This window comes from Poromitra crassiceps, assembly GCF_964638095.1.
Source record: "Poromitra crassiceps genome assembly, chromosome: 3".
NCBI lineage: Eukaryota > Metazoa > Chordata > Actinopteri > Beryciformes > Melamphaidae > Poromitra > Poromitra crassiceps.
Genome location: NC_139625.1, coordinates 1,573,203 through 1,597,756, shown reverse-complemented (window position 1 = coordinate 1,597,756; position 24,554 = coordinate 1,573,203). Strand labels below are relative to the sequence as shown.

The 24,554-nt window shown below is 45.8% G+C and overlaps 1 protein-coding gene across 2 annotated transcripts in view; it reads left to right on the top strand.

Annotated features, from left to right (window-relative positions):
• The window catches only part of dync1h1 (dynein, cytoplasmic 1, heavy chain 1), a 77,957-nt gene that overhangs the window by 26,155 nt on the left and 27,248 nt on the right, over nucleotides 1-24,554 (top strand). The window contains exons 41-57 of one of the 2 annotated variants that reach the window (XM_083633986.1): nucleotides 361-526; nucleotides 634-797; nucleotides 8,595-8,724; nucleotides 8,861-8,994; nucleotides 9,652-9,766; nucleotides 9,859-10,020; nucleotides 11,125-11,339; nucleotides 11,480-11,684; nucleotides 12,564-12,737; nucleotides 12,948-13,067; nucleotides 13,708-13,828; nucleotides 16,838-17,033; nucleotides 17,612-17,729; nucleotides 18,240-18,455; nucleotides 20,676-20,888; nucleotides 21,158-21,285; nucleotides 24,309-24,462. In XM_083633986.1, coding sequence (XP_083490112.1) covers nucleotides 361-526; nucleotides 634-797; nucleotides 8,595-8,724; nucleotides 8,861-8,994; nucleotides 9,652-9,766; nucleotides 9,859-10,020; nucleotides 11,125-11,339; nucleotides 11,480-11,684; nucleotides 12,564-12,737; nucleotides 12,948-13,067; nucleotides 13,708-13,828; nucleotides 16,838-17,033; nucleotides 17,612-17,729; nucleotides 18,240-18,455; nucleotides 20,676-20,888; nucleotides 21,158-21,285; nucleotides 24,309-24,462 — 2,731 coding nt within the window. Of the gene's footprint in view, nucleotides 1-360; nucleotides 527-633; nucleotides 798-8,594; nucleotides 8,725-8,860; nucleotides 8,995-9,651; nucleotides 9,767-9,858; nucleotides 10,021-11,124; nucleotides 11,340-11,479; nucleotides 11,685-12,563; nucleotides 12,738-12,947; nucleotides 13,068-13,707; nucleotides 13,829-16,539; nucleotides 16,736-16,837; nucleotides 17,034-17,611; nucleotides 17,730-18,239; nucleotides 18,456-20,675; nucleotides 20,889-21,157; nucleotides 21,286-24,308; nucleotides 24,463-24,554 lie in introns of both variants that reach the window. The other variant, XM_083633985.1, reaches the window with a different exon arrangement.

The window sequence follows — 24,554 nt, the reverse complement described above, 5'->3', positions numbered from 1 at the left end:
TATTTATTTACCTTGACAGTTTCGACTTCTTCAGAAGCAGTCGCACTGACAGCTGGGTATGACGTGTCAACCAGTTGCTTTTCAGCAACTGGCGATGTGCCCAGCTGAGCCTCTGGGTCTGTCGGTCCGGCCACAACACATCATAGTGGGCGTGGGCGGCCTGGCAGACCTGACGGCTCAGCTGGGCACACCGCCAGTGAACTTACCTGACTGAGTGCGGGGGGGGGGGGAGCGCCCACGGGGTGGTGCATGGGGGAACGGGCACTGCACTAGTATAAATAATTTTACTAAGAAGGTACGGTAAAGATTGCTCTAGTTGAGTACTGACGGAGGCTGCGTTGTGCTGTGACATATCTCTAGGTTCCTACGTCACGTTCCTGTGGTGTACGTGGACTATCCAGGACCGGCCTCTCTCACCCAGATCTATGGAACCTTCAATCGTGCCATGCTGCGCCTTATCCCCTCCTTACGCACCTACGCTGAACCCCTTACCGCTGCCATGGTTGAATTCTACACCATGTCTCAGGTAAAGCATACACCAAAGTGTAGTCAACAGATTTGAGGTGTTCATCATACATCTTGTCATTTAAGATTGTCATTAAGTTTACTTACCATTCTTTGTTCTTCGTTTAGGAGCGCTTCACGCAGGATACCCAGCCCCACTATATCTACTCCCCCAGAGAGATGAGCCGCTGGGTGAGGGGCATCTTTGAGGCCCTGCGGCCCCTGGAGACTCTGCCTGTGGAGGGTCTTCTCCGCATCTGGGCCCACGAGGCTCTCCGCCTCTTCCAGGATAGGTGGGTAGAAGTTTGTGTGAGGCCAATTCATTTGATCATTCAAAGAGCAGCTCATTCTGCCCCAAGGAGCCAAGTTGGTTGTAAGTGTAAGCATGCTTCTTTTGTCAAAAGCAGAGTAGGAATTTATTGGGGGCTCGGGACATGGAAAAAAAAATTAATACGCAAACCAGCCACTGAGTCATGACTAGAAACAGATCAAAATGATATAGAAAGGGGCGGCATTAGCTCAGGAGGTAGAGCTGTCGCCTGGGAATCGGAAGGTTCCCGGATTGAGGCTGGCTCCTCCCGGTAGTGTGTTGAAGTGTCCTTGAGCAAGACACTGAACCCCCAACTGCTCCCGACGAGCAGTTAGCGCCTTGCATGGCTGTAGATGCCATCCGTGTGTGAATGTGAGGTAGTCATGTAAAAGTGCTCTGGGTCGATAGCCTATATAAAATGTGCTCTATAAATACAGTCCATTTACCATTTAGAAACGGTTGCTGAACAATAGCTGTCAAAGAGTCTACTGTTGATAGTAGGGCTGGGCGGTATGGCCTCTAAAGAATATTGCAATATTTTTCGGCTATATCGCGATACATGATATATATCTCGATATTTTTGAACGATTTCGATCTCGATTTAATCCTTCAGGGTTTCATACACATTTTGACCAATGGATTTCCATGACTTTTCCATGACTTTAAACCAAATTTCCATGACCAAACATTTTGTAAAGTCTCGTGTATACATGAGAAAGTCAGTGAGTAAAAATATTCTATGTAATGTAACTAACAGATTACAATAATTGAAAAACTAACATGGTCATCATTACTAAAACACGTTACTAGCCCCAACACTGACGACAACAAAGATCTTAGTAGGGCTGGGCAATATGGACCAAAAATCATATCGCAGTATTTTTAGGCTGAATGGCAAAATATGATCTATCTTGGTATTTCTACAAAGTGGGCTAGATTTTCAATTGTAAATTGGGCCAGGCGATATGGACTCTTACAAAAGATATTTACACAATGTGATTTTTGATTTAAAAAAATCATCAGTGAATAATGATATAATGAATAAAGTTAAGTGGGTAAAGGCAAATAATAGAACAGCTAGAACAGTCTGTCTGGTAAGCTCATAAAATGACTTCACTTTACTGCAGCCTTTAAAGCCCCATTCAGTAAGTTTTCCACTGCGCCCTCTGCGTGCATTAGTATCGATAACGATATCGCCGTTCAAAGTCAACAAAACACAGCGCCAGAAGCTCTATGTACATGTTGTGACATCGGGTACTCACCACGTGATGAAATAATAATCCATAGTTCCGTGAAACATCATTTTCGTAGCAAATCCGAATCGAGTTACTTCCTCGTTTTCATGAACACAGCGCTTCCGCTGTACAGCGCATGCGCGCATGGTTTTCTTTTTTCTTGCTACGGGACGTGACAGACAAACTGCTTAGTCCCAGTGCTGGCCAATGGAGGGCGGTGTGGGATAAATAAAGACGAGGGTCTCCCTATTAAAAGTCAATCTACCATGTCCTGTGACTAAAAAGCAGATATATTACCGTAAAAAATGTCAAAAATCTTACTGATTGGGGCTTTAAAACCAGGAAAAGACGAGTATGCAGTATCACGATATATACTATATACATATCAGAGGAGGTTTTTCCAGTGAGGCATAGGAGGATGGTCCTCCTCTATTAGATTGGGGATTTTATATAAAAAAAATATATATTAAAAAAAAAGTATTTTTTATTTTTATTTTTATATTTTTCATTTTTCATATATTTTTTAATAATAAAATATCAATCAAATGTGTTTTTTCTTATGTGCAGACGCTCATTTTTTCATTCATTATAGCTCCCCATGCAGACGAGTCACTCTGGCCCTGGTCCCGGCATGGAGTAGGAGATAAAAAAAACATTCGCCCTGTGGGCGTTTATTTATTTGGTAATTTATCTAATGAAAAATATGATTGGTTGAAAAACACTTGCAATTCACGGAGAACCGTGAGAGTGATGTGTTTTCCAACCAATCAGATTGAGCTGGAAGTAAGCACTTCCAGCTCACGCCCTTTGAAACCAGGTGAAATCTAATTGGTTGTTGGTTGGATAGATCGCTGACATTGTCCACTGCCTGGTCTGTGGTCTCTCACGCTGAATCAAGTAGGAAGTGAAATCCACTGCCTGACCTGACAGGAAGGATTTATGACTTTTACTGAGACAGTAGCAGCATATCATATTTCCCTCTTATTTTTATTTACTTTTTTATCAATCAGTAAGTGTTCACAAGCCAGACAGTCGTTGATATTGGATTACCACCAAAACGAGTTTCGAGTTGCGGGGAGACTTGAGCTGCGCGATACGGGCTTTTTGCAATGTCAGAAAACTGGAATATTTGCAACGTCTCGACTGCAGCGTTTCCCCTACAGACAGCACGGATATTCAAGTAAGTCAATTGATTTCAAGTTATCCGAACCTTCTATTAAATTCGGCGTGGAAATGGTTCACCGAGCAGCGCTATTTTTGTCGTATTGAAGTTTCATCCTGTAATTTCTTATACTAAAACCCGCGAACCTTAAATTCACACATTTTTTAACTGAATTTGGCCTGTAAATCGATAGCTGACAGCGGGCTCAATTTTAAAGCTTGAGTGGTGATCTTTATATCATATGAAAGTAGAAGAAATAAGGAATCGATTGGGATGAAGCATGTCAACCTAGGATGTCGGGAAGGGGGGGTAAATAACGCTCCAAAGTTGATAACTAAACGAGTAGTGCAGCACTGTGCACGGGAAGACACACTCTCGTTCCAGATGCAATTAAGTGTACCGTAATTTAACGCTATTTGACAACAGTTTCGGCCATAGACTTTGTCAAGTATCATACAAACAGTGCAAGACAGCATTATAAAGACAGGTTAGCTGATTGAATGGACAACACCTGTCTTGTGAAAGCACACCTGAGTGTGAGACATCATAGGATGAGTCATGCAGTAATAGGCTACATTTTCGGTACTGGCGCAGATGAATCAAAACATTGATGTCACAGGTAGGCTGTATACCATAATATATCATGAATCTATGTGAATAAATAGATTTATATAAATAGTAATCACAGCCTAATGCATAGAGATAAATCCCGAAACCTTCTCGCAACAGTTCTAGCCTAAGCCAGTGGTTTTCAAAGTGGGGTCCCCAGCAAAAAGGGGGGATAATCTATTTTCACTATAATTCCATGCCATCCATAAGTAACACAATCTAAGATAGTGTAGAAGTGAGTAACTAGGCTAATTACAACCATAACAGCACAAATAATTGACAAAAATCTCGAAATAAATATACAGTATTTACTCTGAGAAATGAAATAATGAGAAAAGGAACAATTATTGATGGTTAAAACTGAATAATGACATCACAACAGTCTAATCCTAATGCTAATTTAAAATGAGATTTGGGCGTTTTGGGCAAAAACTGCTTGTGGGTGAGAGTATCAGCAGCAGAGCAGACGTCATATTTTCCCTGGGACCGCCTCAGGTGCCAGGTGCTGTTCCGTCCTGTAGTCCTCTCACTGGGTGCTCATGCAATGCTCCTCACTGGGTGGAAAGCTAAGAGGCTTGACAGCATGGGAAACATGGCAAATACACACACACACATGCGCGCGCACACGTGAAAAAAAAAAAGCCCAATTTTTTTCGGTCGCCGCACTAGCTTCCTCCCCTGTTTCCAAGCTCACCGGCCACCACTGATACATATATATACATAACAAAATCTAAAAGGAGATCTAGGTCTCATCTAGTCACAATATTGGCCAGACCTAACCTTGAGTGCCACACAGAAACGCTGAGACACAATTTGCAGAAAAACATTATAAAGTTGATTATCAATCTGCTTCTTTAAATGGTGTGGTGACGATAAATTACTTTGTTTTGAGACACACACACGTACACACACACAGACACGCGCGCGCACACACATGCACCTCGCTGTGTTGACTTGACTGACTGGGGTTGACTTTATGGAGCTGACGGGTTTGGTGCATGTTTTGCAGATAACCGTTGTTTGTTCAACATCGTCCTTGCGATACCCAAACCACTGCCAGATGATGGATCCAATGCTGTTTCTTTTTGCAACAAATTCGTCCTCCACGCTGCCTTGACAGGGGCGGGTCATCATGCATTCGCCTAGCCTTCGCCATCATGGGGGGAAAAAATTCGCTTGACGGCGAGTGTCAAGCAAGGCAGCGGGCGAGTGTCTGTGACGTCGCGTAGCACGGGCGAGTGTGCCTGACACGGTTTGACGCGTTTGACGTATGCATGTGATTCCCCCTCCCTTCCTGTTTGAGTGTGAGAGAGGGAGAGCTGACGAGGAAACGTGAAGCGAGTCATGCCGGCGGCTTAAGTTATAAACAATGCGTGACAATTATACTCGAATGTTCGCGATAGTCATTTACTACATCTCACATGGCACAAGATGGGATTTAATTTGTGAGGCGACAACTCGCTCGAGGATTTTGGACAGAAACGGGAGGTTGGAGATGGGACGGAAGTTGTTGGGGATGTTATCTTCTTCTGTCGTATGTCCTTAAACCTTCAGCTCCGTTGCAGCAAGCCAGTCCAGTGTGTCATTGTCTACGATCACCATTCGGTGGGCGGTATTTGGGGCAGCTGGTCATCACATGTTCCACAGTCTGTGATGGGTCCCCACATTTGCAGTGGGCACTGTCTGTGAGACCCCACTTCTGCATTGATGCAGCGAAACGACCCACACCTGTCCTCAGGCGGTTGAGGGTTGTCCACTCCTTACGGGGGAGGTGCTGGCCAGGAACGTCTGTGGGATCATTGATGTAGTGGTGAAGCCTGGATGGTTCTGCTGCCTTCCACTGGTCCCTCCATCTTGCCTTCACCCATCCAGCCTTGGAGGTGTCAGCTGGTGTTGTGCGGAGCAGTTCCTGGGCCTGGGTGGCAAAGGGGCGCCGGGACTTGAGGCGTGTTCGCTGTGGTGTCTCCGTGACGACCTTGTGGAGGAGGTGGGATTCACTCATCTGTGCTTTCCGAGCAAGGGCCAGCGTGGCTGCTTGAGCCACCATGGTGGGGATGTTAGGATCGAGGCCGGGTTTTTTTCCGAGGGAGGGGAGGGACGAGGCCGGTGGACAGAGAGGAATTGATTATGTTAGTAATGAGTGGGGAGAGTGAGGGGAAGCAGGCCTTAACAAGGGAGGAGGGGATGGGGTTGAGGGCGCAGGTTGTGGGTTTCATGCTGGTGACTGTAGAGGATAGGTCAGATTCAGAGATAGGGTTGAAAGATGAGAGTGAGTGGTTTGGTGGAGGAGGGTTGTTGAGTTGGAATCCAGGGGGGGTGGAGGGGGAGGAGGCAGCCAACTGGTTATGGATTGTGTCGATTTTTGTCTGGAAAAATGACAGAAAGGAGTTGCATGTACTGGTGGTGAGTGCTTTGTGCTTTCAGTTTGTTGATGGTGGAGAAAAGCATTTTGGGATTATTAGAGCCAGTTCAGATGATGGAGGAGTAGATTATTAGAGCCAGTTCGGATGATGGAGGAGTACCGTAAATTCCGGACTATAAGGCGCACCGGTGTATAAGCCGCACCTGCAAAGTTGACTATTTTTTACATATATAAGCCGCACCGGACTATAAGCCGCGGGTGTTTTAATGGTATTTTTTTTTTTTTTTTTTTTTTTTTTTTTTATTGTGTTTTAATGTTTAATTACCATATGTAAGGGTTCATGCACAGAGGGGATTGTCGGGAAAGAGATGGCTGTTTGAGGAAGCTCCCATTTATTAACATTTCAACAAAACAACATAACACAACACCACCTGTGTTGTTTTTTACAGTGCACACAGTGTCCACGGTGTGGTGAAAAGAGGGCAAGAGAGGAAATTAAAACAGAAGTGGATTTATAGTTAGAAAGAGTGCTAAAAAAGAGAGAGTTTTTTTTTTTTTTTTTTTTTGAAAAAATCCATAGATAAGCCGCACCGTTATATAAGCCGCAGGGGCCAAAAAAGCCCAAAAAACGGGAAAAAAGGTGCGGCTTATAGTCCGGAATTTACGGTAGATTATTAGAGCCAGTTCGGATGATGGAGGAGTAGATTATTAGATCCAGTTCAGATGATGGAGGAGTAGATTATTAGAGCCAGTTCAGATGATGGAGTAGTAGATTATTAGATCCAGTTCAGATGATGGAGGAGTAGATTATTAGAGCCAGTTCGGATGATGGAGGAGTAGATTATTAGATCCAGTTCAGATGATATGGAGGAGTAGATTATTAGATCCAGTTCGGATGATGGAGGAGTAGATTATTAGATCCAGTTCGGATGATGGAGGAGTAGATTATTAGAGCCAGTTCAGATGATGGAGGAGTAGATTATTAGATCCAGTTCGGATGATGGAGGAGTAGATTATTAGAGCCAGTTCGGATGATGGAGGAGTAGATTATTAGATCCAGTTCGGATGATGGAGGAGTAGATTATTAGATCCAGTTCAGATGATGGAGGAGTAGATTATTAGATCCAGTTCGGATGATGGAGGAGTAGATTATTAGAGCCAGTTCGGATGATGGAGGAGTAGATTATTAGAGCCAGTTCGGATGATGGAGGAGTAGATTATTAGAGCCAGTTCAGATGATGGAGTAGTAGATTATTAGATCCAGTTCAGATGATGGAGGAGTAGATTATTAGAGCCAGTTCGGATGATGGAGGAGTAGATTATTAGAGCCAGTTCGGATGATGGAGGAGTAGATTATTAGATCCAGTTCAGATGATGGAGGAGTAGATTATTAGATCCAGTTCGGATGATGGAGGAGTAGATTATTAGAGCCAGTTCGGATGATGGAGGAGTAGATTATTAGATCCAGTTCGGATGATGGAGGAGTAGATTATTAGAGCCAATTGGGATGATGGAGGAGTAGATTATTAGAGCCAGTTCGGATGATGGAGGAGTAGTGGGAAGATCGTGCGTTGTTGAGTGCTTCTTTGTATTGATGTTGGTGGGATTTGTAGGCGTCCAGGTGAACAGTGAGTCAGTTTTTTTTGGATAGACGTTCCAGTTGACGGCCCTTGGCTTTGAGTTGACGGAGTTGGTCGGTGTACCAGGGAGCGGAGTGAGTGAAGGAGACAGGTTTGGTTTTGACGGGGGCAATCTCATTGAGACAGGAGGACAGTGTGTTGTTGTAGATGTTAACCATGTCGGTGGGGGAGACTGTCGGGGTGAGGATGGTGTTGGAGATGGTGTTAGTTAGGGTGGAGGAGAGAAGAATGGTTGATGGATTTGAGGTTTCGGAAGGTTATGGTGCGTAGCTGTTTGACGAGGGGAGGGGGGATGTTGATGTCCATGGTGATAGCCAGATGGTCATGCTACTCTTCATCTGATTGGTTAGCTGCCTTGCGCTCCAAAAACAGCAGAGAGCAGATGAAAATGTTGGCCCAAACGACAACGTCAGGTCCTCCAGCTAAAAAACCTGAGGCGCACACACACACACACACACACACACACACACACACACACACACACACACATTGACAAGCAAATTTGAAATGGCACAAAAATGCTTCCGACTAAGGTATTTCCCAACATTTGATCAGATTTGCCCTGGAAATGATCCAAAATGCCCTGGAAACATATTCCACAAGGGTTAAAAAAAAGGCCTTGTGAAAAAAGGTAATTTCCTACCCTGGTCAAAAGTGGTGTCATTGATTTGACAAATGTGATATGTGCTATTTCAGAGCTGCTTCACTTCCCCTCTGGTATTTTAAGAGCGAGCGATATGTTGACAATGTGCTTTGCTCTAAACCCGTGCAGGCTGGTCGAGGATGACGAGAGAAAGTGGACGGATCAGAACATCGACGTTGTGGCTCTGAAACACTTCCCGAACATTGACAAAGAAAAGGCCCTCAACAGGCCCATCCTCTACAGCAACTGGCTCTCCAAGGTAAACTGGCAGCTTGACCATGCTGTGATGGTCCTGCTTTGTGGGGGATTTAGCCTGTTCTAAGAGGGGCAAGCTGTCCATACTAAATGAAGGGAGTGCGGGTGCTTCTTTGTGTAACGCCTCTTTTGACTTGCAGGATTACATCCCAGTGGAGCAGGAGGAGCTGAGGGACTATGTGAAGGCCCGCCTGAAGGTCTTCTATGAAGAAGAGCTGGACGTCCCTCTGGTGCTCTTCAATGAGGTGCTGGACCACGTCCTCAGGATCGACCGGTGAGGAACACAGCCTCCTAGCCTCTATGCTGCTGATATACTAAATAGTCTATAGGGGCAGTGGTGGCCTTAAGGTTAGAGAAGCGAGCTTGTGACCGGAAGGTCGTCTGTTCAATCCCCGGGACCGACAGGATACATCTGTGTGGAGAAAGTGAAAAGGCAGCACCTCCCTCATTACCACCACTGAGGTGCCCTTGAGCAAGGCCCTTATCCCCAACCGCTCCAGTGGAGCTGATCGGTGGCCAACAGATCAGACTGTGGTTGTACTGGTCAGCTTCCGTGTGTGTGTGTGTGTGTGAACAGGGCACTCCTGAAAAAGCATTGCTCTCAGTGAGACTCCCCCTGTATAAATAAAGGGGGAAAAAAAAAGTAGTGTTAAAGCTGACATGGACAATTGGACAACAACTGGAATCATTTAATCCATTTGGTGCAAAAGTGCAACTTTAGATCTGGTTTATTGAAGTCCATATCTCCCTGTAGAATCTTCCGTCAGCCTCAGGGCCATCTCCTGCTGATCTTAAGTCCATATCTCCCTGTAGAATCTTCCGTCAGCCTCAGGGCCATCTCCTGCTGATCTTAAGTCCATATCTCCCTGTAGAATCTTCCGTCAGCCTCAGGGCCATCTCCTGCTGATCTTAAGTCCATATCTCCCTGTAGAATCTTCCGTCAGCCTCAGGGCCATCTCCTGCTGATCGGTGTGAGCGGAGCAGGAAAGACCACCTTGTCTCGCTTCGTAGCCTGGATGAATGGACTGAGCGTCTACCAGATCAAGGTTGCTATAGTCAATGTGAACATGATTAAGAACCATAATGGCACAATGGTGTCTGTATGTGCTGACTGATCTGTGTGTGTTTGTGTGTTCAGGTCCACAGGAGGTACACAGGAGAGGACTTTGACGAGGACCTGCGTACGGTGCTGCGTCGCTCAGGCTGTAAGAATGAGAAGATCGCCTTCATCATGGATGAGTCCAACGTGCTGGATTCTGGTTTCCTGGAGAGAATGAACACACTGCTGGCCAACGGCGAGGTAACACGCTGCCGTTATCAGCATTTCATACTATTTCTATTCTACTACAGTGATTGCTACGCACTAATATGCAAATCACTTCCTGGTCCTGTAGACACCAGATCGGCAGTACGTCATTTTGTAGGCGGCTGCTGGCGGCACATGTCCCCGCCCCCTTTTAGGTGGAAAACACAAGCCTCTCCCCGATGACCTCAATGTAAAATAGCACTACCAAGAATAATTATAGAAAAATAACAGAATCAATCTCATTTATTAATGACCACAAAACACCATGACATGACAATATTATAACTCGCCCGGCCACACAATGCGCAAGATACATTGGAAATATTACTGTGACCCATCTAAAATCATGTGACTCATGACCCGTCTCTGACCTAGTTCTGGTTTTCGCCTGTTGTTAATTTAGTCTTCCTACATTAAATGCTGTTGTCATGGAGCCCAGCATCGTTGTAGGCTACTTGGCTCGGGACTGTAGTGTAAATATGTGACATGAGTCACATGATTTTAGATGGGTCAAAGTCATATTTCCGGTGTATAATGTGTAATAATGACAACTCGGAACGCAGGAAAAAATGGGCTCCGACCTGTAAAAAACTCATTGAACGGTCGTCGAGGTCGGAATTACAGGTCGGAAATTCGGGTATCATTTTGAGCTCCGGTTAACATCATCAAAGTGTTTGTTGACCTAATTTGAGGTGTAATTATGCAATATGTGATTATATTGTTTAGATTTCGCTCTGATTATAGCAATCTGTTGAATTCAACAGCTATTTTACCAATTAAGTTAGCCAGCTGTGTATGTTTTTCTAACTCCGACTCTGACCGTCTCCGAGTTAAAAACAGCGTGAATGCAACTATTCCGGGCGTTGGAAAAAAATCTGAATTGAACATTGTGCTCCGGGTTGTCTTGAATGCGGTATAACCCTCCTCAATTAGCTTTATTTGGGTGAAGTTTCAACCCACCAGTAAAGCACACTGGGTGCAAGATGCTGTTTTTTTCTTCTTTTGCATTGCCTTTTGACCCTGCGTTTGAGATGAAAGTTCTGTTTTCTGTATGTGTGTCCACCATTTCTGCTGCTCAACATGCAAATGTTTGTGTAGGTTCCTGGTCTGTTTGAGGGAGATGAGTATGCCACCCTGATGACCCAGTGTAAGGAGGGAGCCCAGAAAGAGGGGCTAATGCTGGACACACACGAGGAGCTGTACAAGTGGTTCACCAGCCAAGTCATCAGGAACCTCCATGTCGTCTTCACCATGAACCCCTCGTCAGAGGGCCTGAAGGACAGGGCTGCCACATCTCCTGCCCTCTTCAACAGGTAGACACGCATACATGCACACTCAGCAGCAGGAATGAATACAGTACTGGGGCAAGAGCAGGGCATCGACACCATCGACATTATTACTGTACTAACAGAATGGAGATTCTGTGTTAACCCAAACCTCCCCTCTGTGCCAGGTGTGTGCTGAACTGGTTTGGAGACTGGTCCACAGAGGCCCTTTACCAGGTGGGTAAGGAGTTCACCAGCAAGATGGACCTGGAGAAGCCCAACTACAAGGTGCCAGACTACATGCCCATCATCTACGACAAAATGCCCCAACCACCAACTCACCGCGAGGCCATTGTCAACGGCTGTGTGTTTGTACACCAGACACTCCACCAGGTACGTTTTTTTTATGCCTCCGCCGGCGATAGCTGAGCCAGAGGCATTATGGTTTCGGGTTGTCCTTCCATCCGATGTTCGTTAACGCGATATCTCAGGAACGCCTTGACGGAATTTTGTCAAATTTGGCTCAAATGTCCACTTGGACTCAAGGATGAACTGATTCGATTTTGGTGACCTCACGAACGCCATTTTCAAGCTTGTTGGCTCTTCACATTTGGCTCAAACGTCAAAGTCTGGACAGACATGGATGTCGACTGCTCACTTGTTGGCGGAGGCATACAGTATATCCGTGTTGTGGTGGTTATAGTTTTTTTTAATTTTGCAAGATTGGTTTATCTATAATGGCAATGATGTGTTGCAGAGCAAAGCTAATAAATACTTGGTCGTCCAGGTAGTGTAGCGGTAGATTCCCTGCCTACCAGCACGAGGGGCGCAGGTTCGCTTCCTCGTGTTACCTCCGGCTTGGTCGGTCATCCATACAGGCACGCATTGGCTGGTGTCTGCGGAAGGGAAGCTGGATTGAGGGTATGTGTCCTGGTCGCTGCACTAGCGCCTCCTCTGGTCGGCCGGGGCGCCTGTTCGGTGCGGAAGGGAACTGGTGGGAATAGCGTGATCCTCCCACGTGCTACGTCCTACCGGTGAAGCGCCTGCTGTCGCGTGAAAAGAAGCGGCTGGCTGCTGCGCGTGTCTCGGAGGAAGCATGGTGCTAGTCTACGGCTCTCCTCAGATCGGCAGGAGGAAGCATGGTGCTAGTCTACGGCTCTCCTCAGATCGGCAGGGGGTGGAGCAGCAGAGGGAAAAATTGGTGGAAAATTATAATAATAATAATAAAAAAACATTTGCAGACTTATTGCCTATTGTTCTTTTTCCTTTCAGGCTAACAACCGTCTGGCGAAGCGCGGTGGTCACACCATGGCCATCACTCCCCGCCACTACCTCGACTTCATCAACCACTATGCAAACCTGTTCAACGAGAAACGCAGCGAGCTGGAGGAGCAGCAGATGCATCTGAATGTTGGTCTCCGCAAGATCAAGGAGACTGTTGATCAGGTTAAGAGATTCATATTAATATGGACTTTTATGTTCTGGCGTCAAATGCTGTTTTGTTGAGCGTTTTCCTCAAATCCCTATGGAAGCTAGTCCCCACGACACACACACACACACACACACACACACACACACACACACACACACACACACACACACACACACACACATAAACATACACATACACCTGATTGTCTATGCTTCCTCGCCAAGGTGGAGGAGCTTCGTCGTGACCTGAGAATCAAGAGCCAGGAGTTGGAAGTGAAGAATGCTGCTGCCAATGACAAGCTGAAGAAGATGGTCAAAGACCAGCAGGAGGCTGAGAAGAAAAAGGTGACTGGGTTTTAGTTTTTATTGGATTGTATTTTATTGGATTGTTTTCTCCCAGAAGACAAACCCAGACTCTTGGTATATTGTGCTCTTCAATTGAAAAATAAAGGGATTGTCCGCACACTGATTGAAAGCTCCCACTTTTATTTGCGCTCAAGGTAGGCAAGCTTTCGACCCTATGGGGTCTTCATCAGGCAAATGAATGACAGCAGTTACAAGAGACAATAAATAGGCCTGTGCGTATGAGACGTCACCAGGTAGACAATCAAGGCAAGTCATCACAGCCGGGCAGGGGATATAATAATTAATAATAATGGTAAGACTAATAGGAAGAAGACAACAATGTTAAATATCAAAATAGATAAACAATTTACGTAGGCCTAGAAAATACAATGTAAATATAGCCTAAAGGGAAAAAGAGAAAGAGACAACAGTGAATATGACAAATTACACCACAACTAGAATGCTAATAAAAACAGCAATAATTCATAAGATTAAAAAATCAAAAGCCATGTCTAGTCCAAATTAATAGTCATTATTCTTGGACTAGCTGGAGTATTGCACATAGTAATTCTAAGATGTATTAAAAACTGGCTACTGAGGTGCTCTTCAATTGAAACATGTGTTTCTGTGGTGATTCCAGGTGATGAGTCAGGAGATCCAGGAATCTGTGTACAAGCAGCAGGAGATCATCAAGGCCAAACAGCTGGACGTCAAAGAAGACTTGGACCAGGTGGAGCCGGCTGTTATTGAATCACAAAACGGTACTATATCTTAAATGGGTTATGGTGCATTTTAATAATCTGTTTTCATTTATGTCATGATGGAAAGTATTGTACTGCAGTACCTATATAGTACTAGGGATGGTCCGATCCGATACTCTGTATCGGAGCCGAGCCGGCCAAAATCACTGGATGGGATATTTGGTGGGAAAAAGAAGTAGAATCCGATCCGATCCATCAGCCTAAACTATCACTAAATGCTTCACTAAACTTTGAGCAATGCGCCATCATGGACGCAGATGAACAACCGCAGCATCGTGCATGTGAACAGAGTGAGTGTTGCAGCATGTGAACAGAGTGAGATTGCAGCATGTGAACAGAGTGAGTGTTGTCACGACAGCTGTGTTGATCAAGGAAGAAAAAAGCCGATGTGAGTGTTCTTCAACACCGCACTGCAGACTGCCTGCCTGCCTGATACAATGGTCAGTGTATCACACACAAACCTGACAGCAACATTACAGAGAGAGAGAGAGAGAGAGGAGATCAGATGCAGATTCACTCCAACTAGACACCGGTGAGCCTCAAAACACACCGCAGCTCAGCATGCCACAATATCACAATCAATAATAGGCTACGTTACCATTCCCAGAAGTGAAGTCAAATCTACGCACGTTCTGCATAACGGATCGGCAGATTAACGCTAATAAACACTCGCCCAACTCAGCAGCGATAAAGTTACCGGATAGTTGTTCTCTCCTCCTGTTAGTCCTTAATATAATTAATCCCAAAAGTCCAAATCTTCCTTGAAAACAGCAAATAAAACTAGATTAGGCCGTGTTTAGATGTGCCCGTGTTTACAAACACCATGATCCGTGAACTGCGCTCCGTCCCTTGTTTCACGCAACACGAAAGTAGGGGAGACCAGGGACAGTTACAACAAGGACATGTGTGCGTGTGTGTGTGTGTGTGTGTGTGTGTGTGAAGGCTTAAAAAGAAGCAGCAGCATTAGTGCAATCTGCATTACTGAGTCTATGTTCTGGGCTATAGCCTTTCATTTAAGGAATAAATATTGCTCCACAGATTGAACATGCTGTTTAGATGGCTGGGTTAACTCATTGAGTGCCATGGACGTCTTTCGATGTCCAATTAAATAGTGACGTAGAGTGCCAAGGACGTCTTTCGACGTCCAATGCGTTTTTTGACGGTGGGACGTCGATCAAAGCCTTCTGCATCTCCTGTACAAATATTGTAGCTATTGGAGGTCTATAACCTATTTTACAAACCCATTAGGTGGCGACAGTGCTCTCCAGATTAGAGACAGGTCCTGAGAAACAGGAGGAAAAAGCTGTGATCAAAGAGAAACCGATGCATGCTGCAGCCAGAGCCATATAGATTGCTCTGTCTGGAGCTGACATTGGCTGCGAACAGGAGTCAATCCGCGCACACAACTGAGCCCCTCTGTCTCTGTCTGTCTGTCTGTATAGTTTCTCCACACGATTAGCCACCAGAAAAGCAGCACCCGACGCCAAACCATTCAGCAGTCCGGTTTGGCTCTTCCCTATCGCGCTGGGAGCCGCCCGGCACACACAAACGGAGCACTCCGAAAATAGAGTGGGTGCGTGAGGCTGTGTAGTGTGGGGAGGAGTTTGCAGCTGAGGAGGGGAGGGGGGGAGAGGGGGGTGGGGCACGCAGGCCATCACACAACTACACCACGTCACTACATCAGAAAATATTATCTTCAGACTCAGTGAATGTGCTTGAAATGCTGCATTTCACAAAAGGCGGAATATCTCAGCTAATAATTTGAAACGCCTGTATTTGCTCAAAACGACCTATCTTCTCCGGCTCATAACTAAAGAACGGAAAATGGTATCAATAAACTTTTTTTTGCTGATGATACAATAGAGCCAGTTCGTTCTTTGTGCGTGTTCGGTGTTTACATAGTAATATCACACAATATTCTGTGGGCCTCGAGAAATCACTGAAAACGCTCTGAAAACTCTGGCACTGGGAGCGTCCGTTCTCCAAAAGTGGCTGGCACTCAATGAGTTAAGCAAAGTGCATTGGTAAATTTATTATTAACAGCTTAGTTGTATAAGCGAGGGAAAAATATTGGATATCGGTATCGGCAGATACTCAAGATTGTGGATCGGATATCGGATCGGATATGGAAAAAGTGGTATCGTGCCATCCCTATATACTACAGTACTATAATGCCAGAAAATGGGTGCACATTTTATTTTTTATCCGGCCCTCCCATTCCCCTTACCCACATATCGTCACCCTCTTAAAATAATGGCCTAAGACACTTTTTGAAGAAAATTATATTTTTGCCTAAATCATCTCTTCATGATGCTGGCCACCTAAGTCAGGCCTAAGTCAGTTTTCTTTGCCTAAGTCACAATGGCATGTTCGTAAATTGGCCTAAGTCATCTAATCAGTCAACTAATCGTTTTATGTTACATAATTTACAATGTTATTTGTATGTCAAGAGTCATCTATTGTCATCACATTTTTTTGTGGAATGATTAATAAATATCATATATTCTGTATTTGGTTTCAGTTTTTTATGTTTTCTGAAAAATTTGAAAAAGTGACTTAGGCCATTCTTTTAAGAGGGTGACGATATTTAAACTATTTTTCCTGGACAATGTTTTCTTATGGCTCCCTGTTAACATCTTTCCTCTCTACCTGGACTCCTCTTCCATCACTACCCCCTTCCTCCTCATAATCCGCACCCTTGGTGTTGGTAGCTGTTAAGTCCATTAAGAAGCAGCACCTAGTGGAGGTGCGTTCCATGGCTAACCCGCCCGGGGCCGTGAAGCTGGCCCTGGAGTCCATCTGCCTGCTCCTGGGAGAGAGCACCACGGACTGGAAGCAGATCCGCTCCATCATCATGAGGGAGAACTTCATCCCCACCATTGTCAACTTCTCTGCTGACGAGATCAGGTGAAAAGAGAGAATGTTTTCACTACAACTGTTCACTAAAGAGAATTCTCTCCCTCTCTTTCTCAATCCTTTCTTTCCTACTCCCACCCTTGGTGTTGATAGCCGTTAAGTCCATTAAGAAGCAGCACCTGGTGGAGGTGCGTTCCATGACCAACCCCCCAGCGGCAGTCAAGCTCGCCCTGGAGTCTATCTGCCTGCTGCTGGGCGAGGAGACCAATGACTGGAAAAAGATCAGACAAGTTATTATCGGTGAAAGTTTCATCAGCAACATAGTCAACTTTTCCTCTGAGGAAATGAGGTACCGGTGTTGGAACTTATCGCGTCTCTATTGTCGGATGAAAGCAGAATCGAATTTCCGATCACCACTTGAATCAATCTGGCTCCTGTGATTAGTGCTTGATTTTGGGTTTCTGTTTGGTTTGGAGAAAAATCACAAGCGTTTGATTTGGGGAATCGGAAAATGTGCTGATCATAACTTGTGGTTGTCCTGGAATTAAATAAGCCTCATTGTCTTCTGATCTTCTGGTCATTGGTATGATTTAAAGTTGTATCTCACAAGGGGGGGAAAGGGTAGCCTGGGTAAACCCAGCCTCCACGTGACCTGCTCTCAGACCTGCTCTCAGTCACTACTCACTACTGTAGTGAGTAGTGACTGAGAGCAGGTCACGTGGAGGCTGGGTTTACCCAGGCTAGGGAAAGGGGGGAATATACACAATCTGCCTATTCCCATCATTACAATCCAGACAATTTCTAACCTACATACGTTACGTCATTTTGAGTGGTTCATAATCATCCCTCTACACTTGGCATTCAGGTTTTTGACTATATAAATGCTGCTATAGTCTTGACTCGTAGCAATGTTTCTACTTTCTCTAGTGACTCCATCCGTGAGAAGATGAAGAAGAACTACATGTCCAACCCCAGCTACAACTATGAGCAAGTGAACAGAGCCTCTCTGGCCTGTGGACCCATGGTGAAATGGGCCATCGCTCAGGTAAGGAAGCACCATGGACACTAGCAGGCAGCTACCCGTCCTGTATATGTACCTTACTAACATGGACACTAGCAGGCAGCTACCCGTCCTGTATATGTACCTTACTAATTGTCTCATTCTTTTCTATCTTATGTGGTACTGTATTTTATTGATGGTGATGTTGATACAGTTGGTGTAAATTGTTGATTAAAATTGTAGTTGTTGTAAATTGTAGCCTTTTTATTGATTGATCTTGGATAAAGTATTGAATAAAATCAATCAATCATAGCTCAGTTGGAAAGGCAAAATTTCAATAGAAAGCTTCCTGTAAGTGTAAGCTATATCATACTCCTTATTGTGGGATATCTGTTTGACATCCTTTGCATATAGTCAAAAAAATTATTTGAGCTATTTTTATCACTACCGGTAATCTATTTTGTTTTAATGTAATTTATATATAAAGTCTGGATTTTTAGTGAAATTGTATCGATGACTAAAACAACTCTGCCATTTGTCTGTCCTCTCCTGCAGCTAAACTATGCTGACATGCTGAAGCGTGTGGAGCCTCTGCGTAATGAGCTGCAGAAGCTGGAGGATGATGCCAAGGACAACAAGTCGAAGGCAGAGGAGGTGGAACAGATGATCAGAGACCTTGAGGCGAGCATCGCTCGCTACAAGGAGGAGTATGCTGTCCTCATCTCGGAGGCTCAGGCCATCAAGGCCGACCTGGCTGCAGTGGAGGCCAAGGTAACTGCTCATCATATCACTAATATCTAGTTCCCTCCGCCCTTCTCTTGCAGTCATGGTCATATCTGTGGCATTTGTTTGTTGTTGAGACTGAACTGTCCTCGCCCATAGCGTCTAAGCCTTAAGGTATTGCTGCTGGAACCATCGGTCTCTCTTGAGCCCTTTTCCCACATGCGTACCGGAAAATTACCTGTAAGTCAATATCGGACATTTCCCTTCACACTTCGGCTCGCGCATGTGGGAATCTATCAGCGAAATTGCCTGTATGTGGGGGGGGGGCGGCACTGCAGAGCGAGTGGGGGAGTGACGTGTCGGCAAAACTCTGAATGGTGAAATAAGTTTGCTTGTTTATCCGTTCACCTGCATCGCGTTGAAGCACTTTTTACAGACTGGCTTCATTTGATGTGTCCGGGCTTGCCTTCGCTGTCGGCAACGTAAGCAAAATACTTCCACTTTCGCTTCATGCATTTGCCCTGTCGGGCTGTGACTGAAGGAGGAGGACGGACTGTGGCCAGAGAGCGAGCAGAGAGGAGAGGGGAAAATCAGCACAGCACACCCACACATGAAGCTGACATAGGCTACTGCTCTTATTATCACAAGATCATTTCGCCAGTTTGCTTTAATGTGCGCGAATGATTAGATTATGCCCGCTGGAACATTAAGCAACGTGTGTACACCTCGCCCATGAGAGTGTCGCGGAAAATGACTGCACCCGTTTCTCACTAGTATCCGCTAAAGAGCATACCGCTCTTCTGACAGGCTGGAAAGTGGTGAAATCTCCGCGACGACGGGGTCGCGCTTATACCGGCACGGCGCCTTTCTCACATGCAGGCATTAGACCACGTACCGGTCATTTTGCGGTACAAAGCGCATGTGGGAAAAGGGCTTTAGTCTCTCAGATCTTGAACTTCAAAAGCCAACCTGGCTACTCTTCCGGCTCTATAATTAACTAAAACAGGAGTTCCCAAACGTAAGGATCCTGCGGCCCCGGGCCCGCCCAACCCTTTAATCACACCTCTGATCAACACACCAGACTAAGATGATGTATTTCCCTATATTTGTTTTATATTATATATTTTTTATTTCATAAACAGAGCATGTGAACTTGGGCATAAGGGAAATTAATAATCCATCCACATACAAAAACATTTCAGCAAAATACCCAAAAGCAGATTGCAGATTGCCTTACTCATCAGAAGTATTTGCATGCCAGGGGCATGGTGGCGCAGTGGTAAGCGCTGTCACCTCACAGCTAGAAGGTCCTGGGTTCGATTCCCACCTGGGACGCTGTGAGCGCTGAAGGAGCGCATGCCCGTCCGCATGTCCTCGAGTGCCCACCGCCTGGGTGGGGTCGTCAAAAGGGCCTTTCTGTGTGGAGTTTGCATGTTCTCCCCATGCCCCCTGGGGGTTTCCTTCATATAGGAACCCCTCACCAAAACATGCAATATCCTGGTCGCTGAAGTGGTGCCTCCTCTGGTCGTTCGGGGCGCCTGTTCGGAGGGAGAGGAACTCGTTGGAATAGCATGATCCTCCCACGTGCTATGTCCTACCGGTGAAGCTTCCCCTGTCAGGTGAAAAGAAGCGGCTGGCTAACTGCCCATGTGTCGGAGGAAGCATGGAGCCAGTTTCGGCTCTCCCCAGATCGGCAGAGGGTGGAGCAGCAACCAGGATAAATAAATTTAAATTAGCACTAATGGAGGATAAAAATGGGATAAAAAATATTTAGAGAAGTATTTGCATGCCATGCATAACACATTTGTTGAGACAAAATGTGATGAGCAGCAACAATAAATCACCTTCCTTTGTCACAAGCTATTAATGCTATTTAGGCTGTGAAAAATGCTACCTTATCTGTAAAGGGGAGACTGGTGGGTATCCATTAAACCAATTTTCATTCCGATAAATTGAGCTGAGAGGTCAAGGAACCCCTTTGAAATAGTTTTCCCTCAAAGCCAAAATGTAACCTATGTTTGGAGTGTTATTTAGCCCCCCTCCCCACAAGCTTGGTACTAGCAATGGATGCCTTAGGTCCTCTACTTTCTTCTGATAACAGCATCTCCACTGTAGCTTTAAAAAGACCCTGCAGCCATTTGATTGGCCCGTGTTGGCAGACTGCTCGTCGTGACTTACCTGCAGTACCTCCACGGCCCACAGTTTGGGAATGACTGACCTCAAAGGTCTTGTAGGATTTTTCTTAGCCCTTCTGTTCTCTGTTCCCAGGTGAACCGCAGCCATGCCCTGCTGAAGAGTCTGTCAGCTGAGAGGGAGCGCTGGGAGCAGACCAGTGAGACCTTCAAGAACCAGATGGCCACTATCGCTGGAGACTGTCTACTCTCTGCAGCATTCATTGCCTATGCTGGCTACTTTGAACAGCAAATGAGGCAGAACCTCTTCACTACCTGGTCTCACCACCTGCAGCAAGCCAACATTCAGGTACTTGAACTGTGTTGGATGAGGAAAACACTCTCTGAGGCTGTAATTACTCCACTTCAAGAGTTGAAGCAATAATCTGGTGCCATTGGCCACATTTTCTGGGGGGATTAATTTCAGTTGATTTAAAGGTGGATAGTTTAATTTCATTATATATATATATATATATAAATATATATATTTTTTTATTCCATTTGAACACAATATAGGAACTTGTCACATACCTGTACATCACAGTGTATCATTCCTAATTGCTGTAATTTCTCCCCTAGTTCCGTACCGATATTGCCAGGACTGAGTACCTGTCCAACGCTGACGAGAGGCTCCGCTGGCAGGCCAACTCCCTCCCAGCTGACGACCTCTGTACTGAGAATGCAATCATGCTCAAGAGGTTCAACAGGTCAGTATGTTCCCCATCTGATCAGGGTACCTTGACAAAAGTGGCATTCTAACATCATTCAGTTTCATCAGTACTATTCAATTACTGGGCAACAATTTTATAAATGTTTTGCACCTTTGGTGATAAACAGTCACTGCATTGGCATTTGGTGCTGTAGTCACTGGCCCAATAGTCTCACTGGCCAGCCTCCCCTCCCTTCCGTGAGAGGAGTCTGGGGGCACGGAAACAGGCTGCTGGTAAAAGCCCCTAAGGTATAAGCATCGATTTCAGATGCTGCCGGATGTCCGCTCCCCGCTTAAGAAGCTCTGTCATTGGCTCCGACCATGTCAATCAGAGCGGCTTCCGCTCCCTCCTCCCTGTGTGTTGCTGTAAATAGTCCCCTGCCGCCGCAGTGAAAACAACAACGCTAACTAGCTAGCAAGCTAACGGCAGAAACATACACGCTAGCTTGTTGCTACACGCTGAAAATGGCAAGTTGAATTGTTGGAAACTATTTTCCAAGTGCACTGCCGTTAAGCTCCGCCCATCACAATTCCATAATGGAGACCAGCGCCGCCAGACTCCTCTCACGGAAGGGAGGGGAGGCTGGCCAGCGAGACTACTGGCCCACTAAAGTGCATTAGTAAAGACAGTGTGTAGACTGCAGCCTCTTATATTTCTTGACATTTACATTACGTCATTTGGCAGACGCTTTTATCCAAAGCGACTTACAAGAACACATTTTTGTCAGCAATAGAGCAATCAACTATGCAACACAGTCTATGACAACTACAACTTCTGTAAGGTATAGTGGTACAAGTTTAGTTTAGGTTAGTTTAAATTTTAGTTTTTTTTTTTCCTTTTTTTTTGAGAGAAAGAAGTTACCGTAATTTCCGCACTATAAGGCGCACCTGAGTATAAGCCGCAGCAGCAAAATTGCCTGTTTGTTACATATATAAGCCGCACCGGACTATAAGCCGCGGGTGTTTTGATGTTTAATTACCATATGTAAGGGTTCGTGCACAGAGGGGATTGTCGGGAAAGAGATGGCTGTTTGGGGAAGCTCCCATTTATTAACATTTCAACAAAACAAGCATATCCCGCTGGGGATCTTTTCTTTTGGCATTGTGAGACGCTTAAAAATCACCATCGGCGGGAGCTTTACTCCAGATGCTGTGCAGCCAAGAACACAAGTGAAATTCGTTCTCTCGTGACCTGTGGTTCTCAACGTGATGGACGATTCACCTTTCTTGTTAACAGTCCTAGTGAGAGGCAGGTCGAACGTCAAAGGCACTTCATCCATATTTATGATCTGCTCCGGTCCGATGGAATATTCCTTGATCTTTCTTTGTGTGAATTCGCCGAAGTTTGTAATTTTCTCCTGGTAGTCGGGAGGGAGTTGCTGACACACAGTCGTCCGCGCCCTGACGGACAGTCCCTTTCGTCTCATAAATCTGAAACACCAGGATGGTCCACCTCTAAAATGTTCAATTTTCATTTCGGTGGCGACTGTTTTGGCCTTCAGTCGGATCTGAACGGTGGACACACCTCGGCCGTCTGCTCTCTGTGTCAACACCCTGATGCCAAGGTTACGTGCTGCTGCTCGATTTCCTTCTTTCCTTCTTCTTCTCGCCGCCATCGTCGTAACACAGCCAGTTCTCCATCTTTTGAAGCATGATGTTAGATTACAACGAGCTAGTTGTGTGGCTTAGCCTTCCAAAATGTTGCCGTTAGTTTTTTAGAATGTAATACATAGAATTGGGAATGTTACATTCAATTTCATTCAGACTGTCTTTCAGGCTCAATCGCTGCCATTTTCCCCCCGGAGCGAGGGAGGAGGGAGGGTGTTTTACTGTAGTGGCTGAGAGAGCGTAGTGGCACAGTGCTCCAATCAGGTCGCGAGGCACATTTTTTGCAACATCATCCAATCAGGGTCTCGCTCTCGTAATGTCTGTCTTGCTCTCGTTCTGCCTCATACCAACATCCATAGATTTTGGAGGTCCCCGAGCGGCCGTTAGCTGATAAAATCCATAGATAAGCCGCACCGTTATATAAGCCGCAGGGCCAAAAAACGGGGGAAAAGCCGCGGCTTATAGTCCGAAATTTACGGTAGTTAAAGAAGGGCCCAGATGGAGCCTGAAAAGGTGAGTCTTTAGTCTTTTCCGAAAGATCGGCAGTGATTCGGCCGTCGTGACCGAAGGTGGAAGTTCGTTCCACCATTGAGGTGCCAGGGACGAGAAGAGTCGAGAACAGGATGAGCGACTTTTGAGCCCCCGTAGTGAAGGAGGGGCGAGGCGTCCTGCACTGGTGGAGGAGCGGAGGGAACGGTGAGAGGTTTGGAGCCTGACCATAGATTGTAGGTACAGAGGAGCTGACTGGTGTACTGCCCAGTAGGCCAGAACCAGTGTTTTGAATTGAATGCGTGCAGAGATGGGAAGCCAGTGAAGGTCCCGCAAGAGGGGAGTGACATGAGAGAATTTGGGTTGGTTGAATACCAGACGGGCTGCAGCGTTCTGAATGAGCTGAAGCGGTCGGATGGCTGCAGCAGGTAGCCCAGCCAGAAGAACATTGCAGTAGTCCAGGCGAGAGATGACCAGTGTCTGGACCAGGAGTTGTGTTGCTTCCCTTGTGAGAAACGGACGGATTTTGCAGATGTTGTACAGGGAGAACCTACAGGAGCGAGCAGTTGCTGCGATGTAGGCTGAGTTGGACAGCTGATTGTCGAGGATCACACCAAGGTTCTTAGCTGTTTGAGAGGGAAACACAGTAGTGTTGTCAATGGAGATGGAGAGGTCGGTGAGGGGACAGTCTTTCCCGGGGAGGAAGAGTAGCTCTGTCTTACCAAGATTCAGCTTGAGATGGTGGGCAGACATCCAAGCACTAATGTCTTTGAGGCATGCAGCGATACGTGCCTTGATTTGGGTGTCTGAGGGGGGGAAAGAGAGGTAGAGCTGAGTGTCGTCAGCATAGCAGTGATAAGAGAAGCCATGAGATGAGATCACATGGCCAAGAGATCTGACCCTTCTTCTTTTGACCCTTCTTAGGTACCCTCTGATCATCGATCCATCAGGCCAGGCCACAGAGTTCATCATGAACGAGTACAAAGAACGCAAGATCACCAGAACCAGCTTCCTGGATGATGCCTTCAGGAAGAATCTGGAGAGCGCCCTGCGTTTTGGAAACCCGCTGTTGGTCCAAGTAAGAGCTGCTCGAGCGTCAACCTTTTTCACAGCATGTGCTTCTCAGTGTCTTACTGTGTCTTACTGTGTCTTACTGTGTCTTACTGTGTC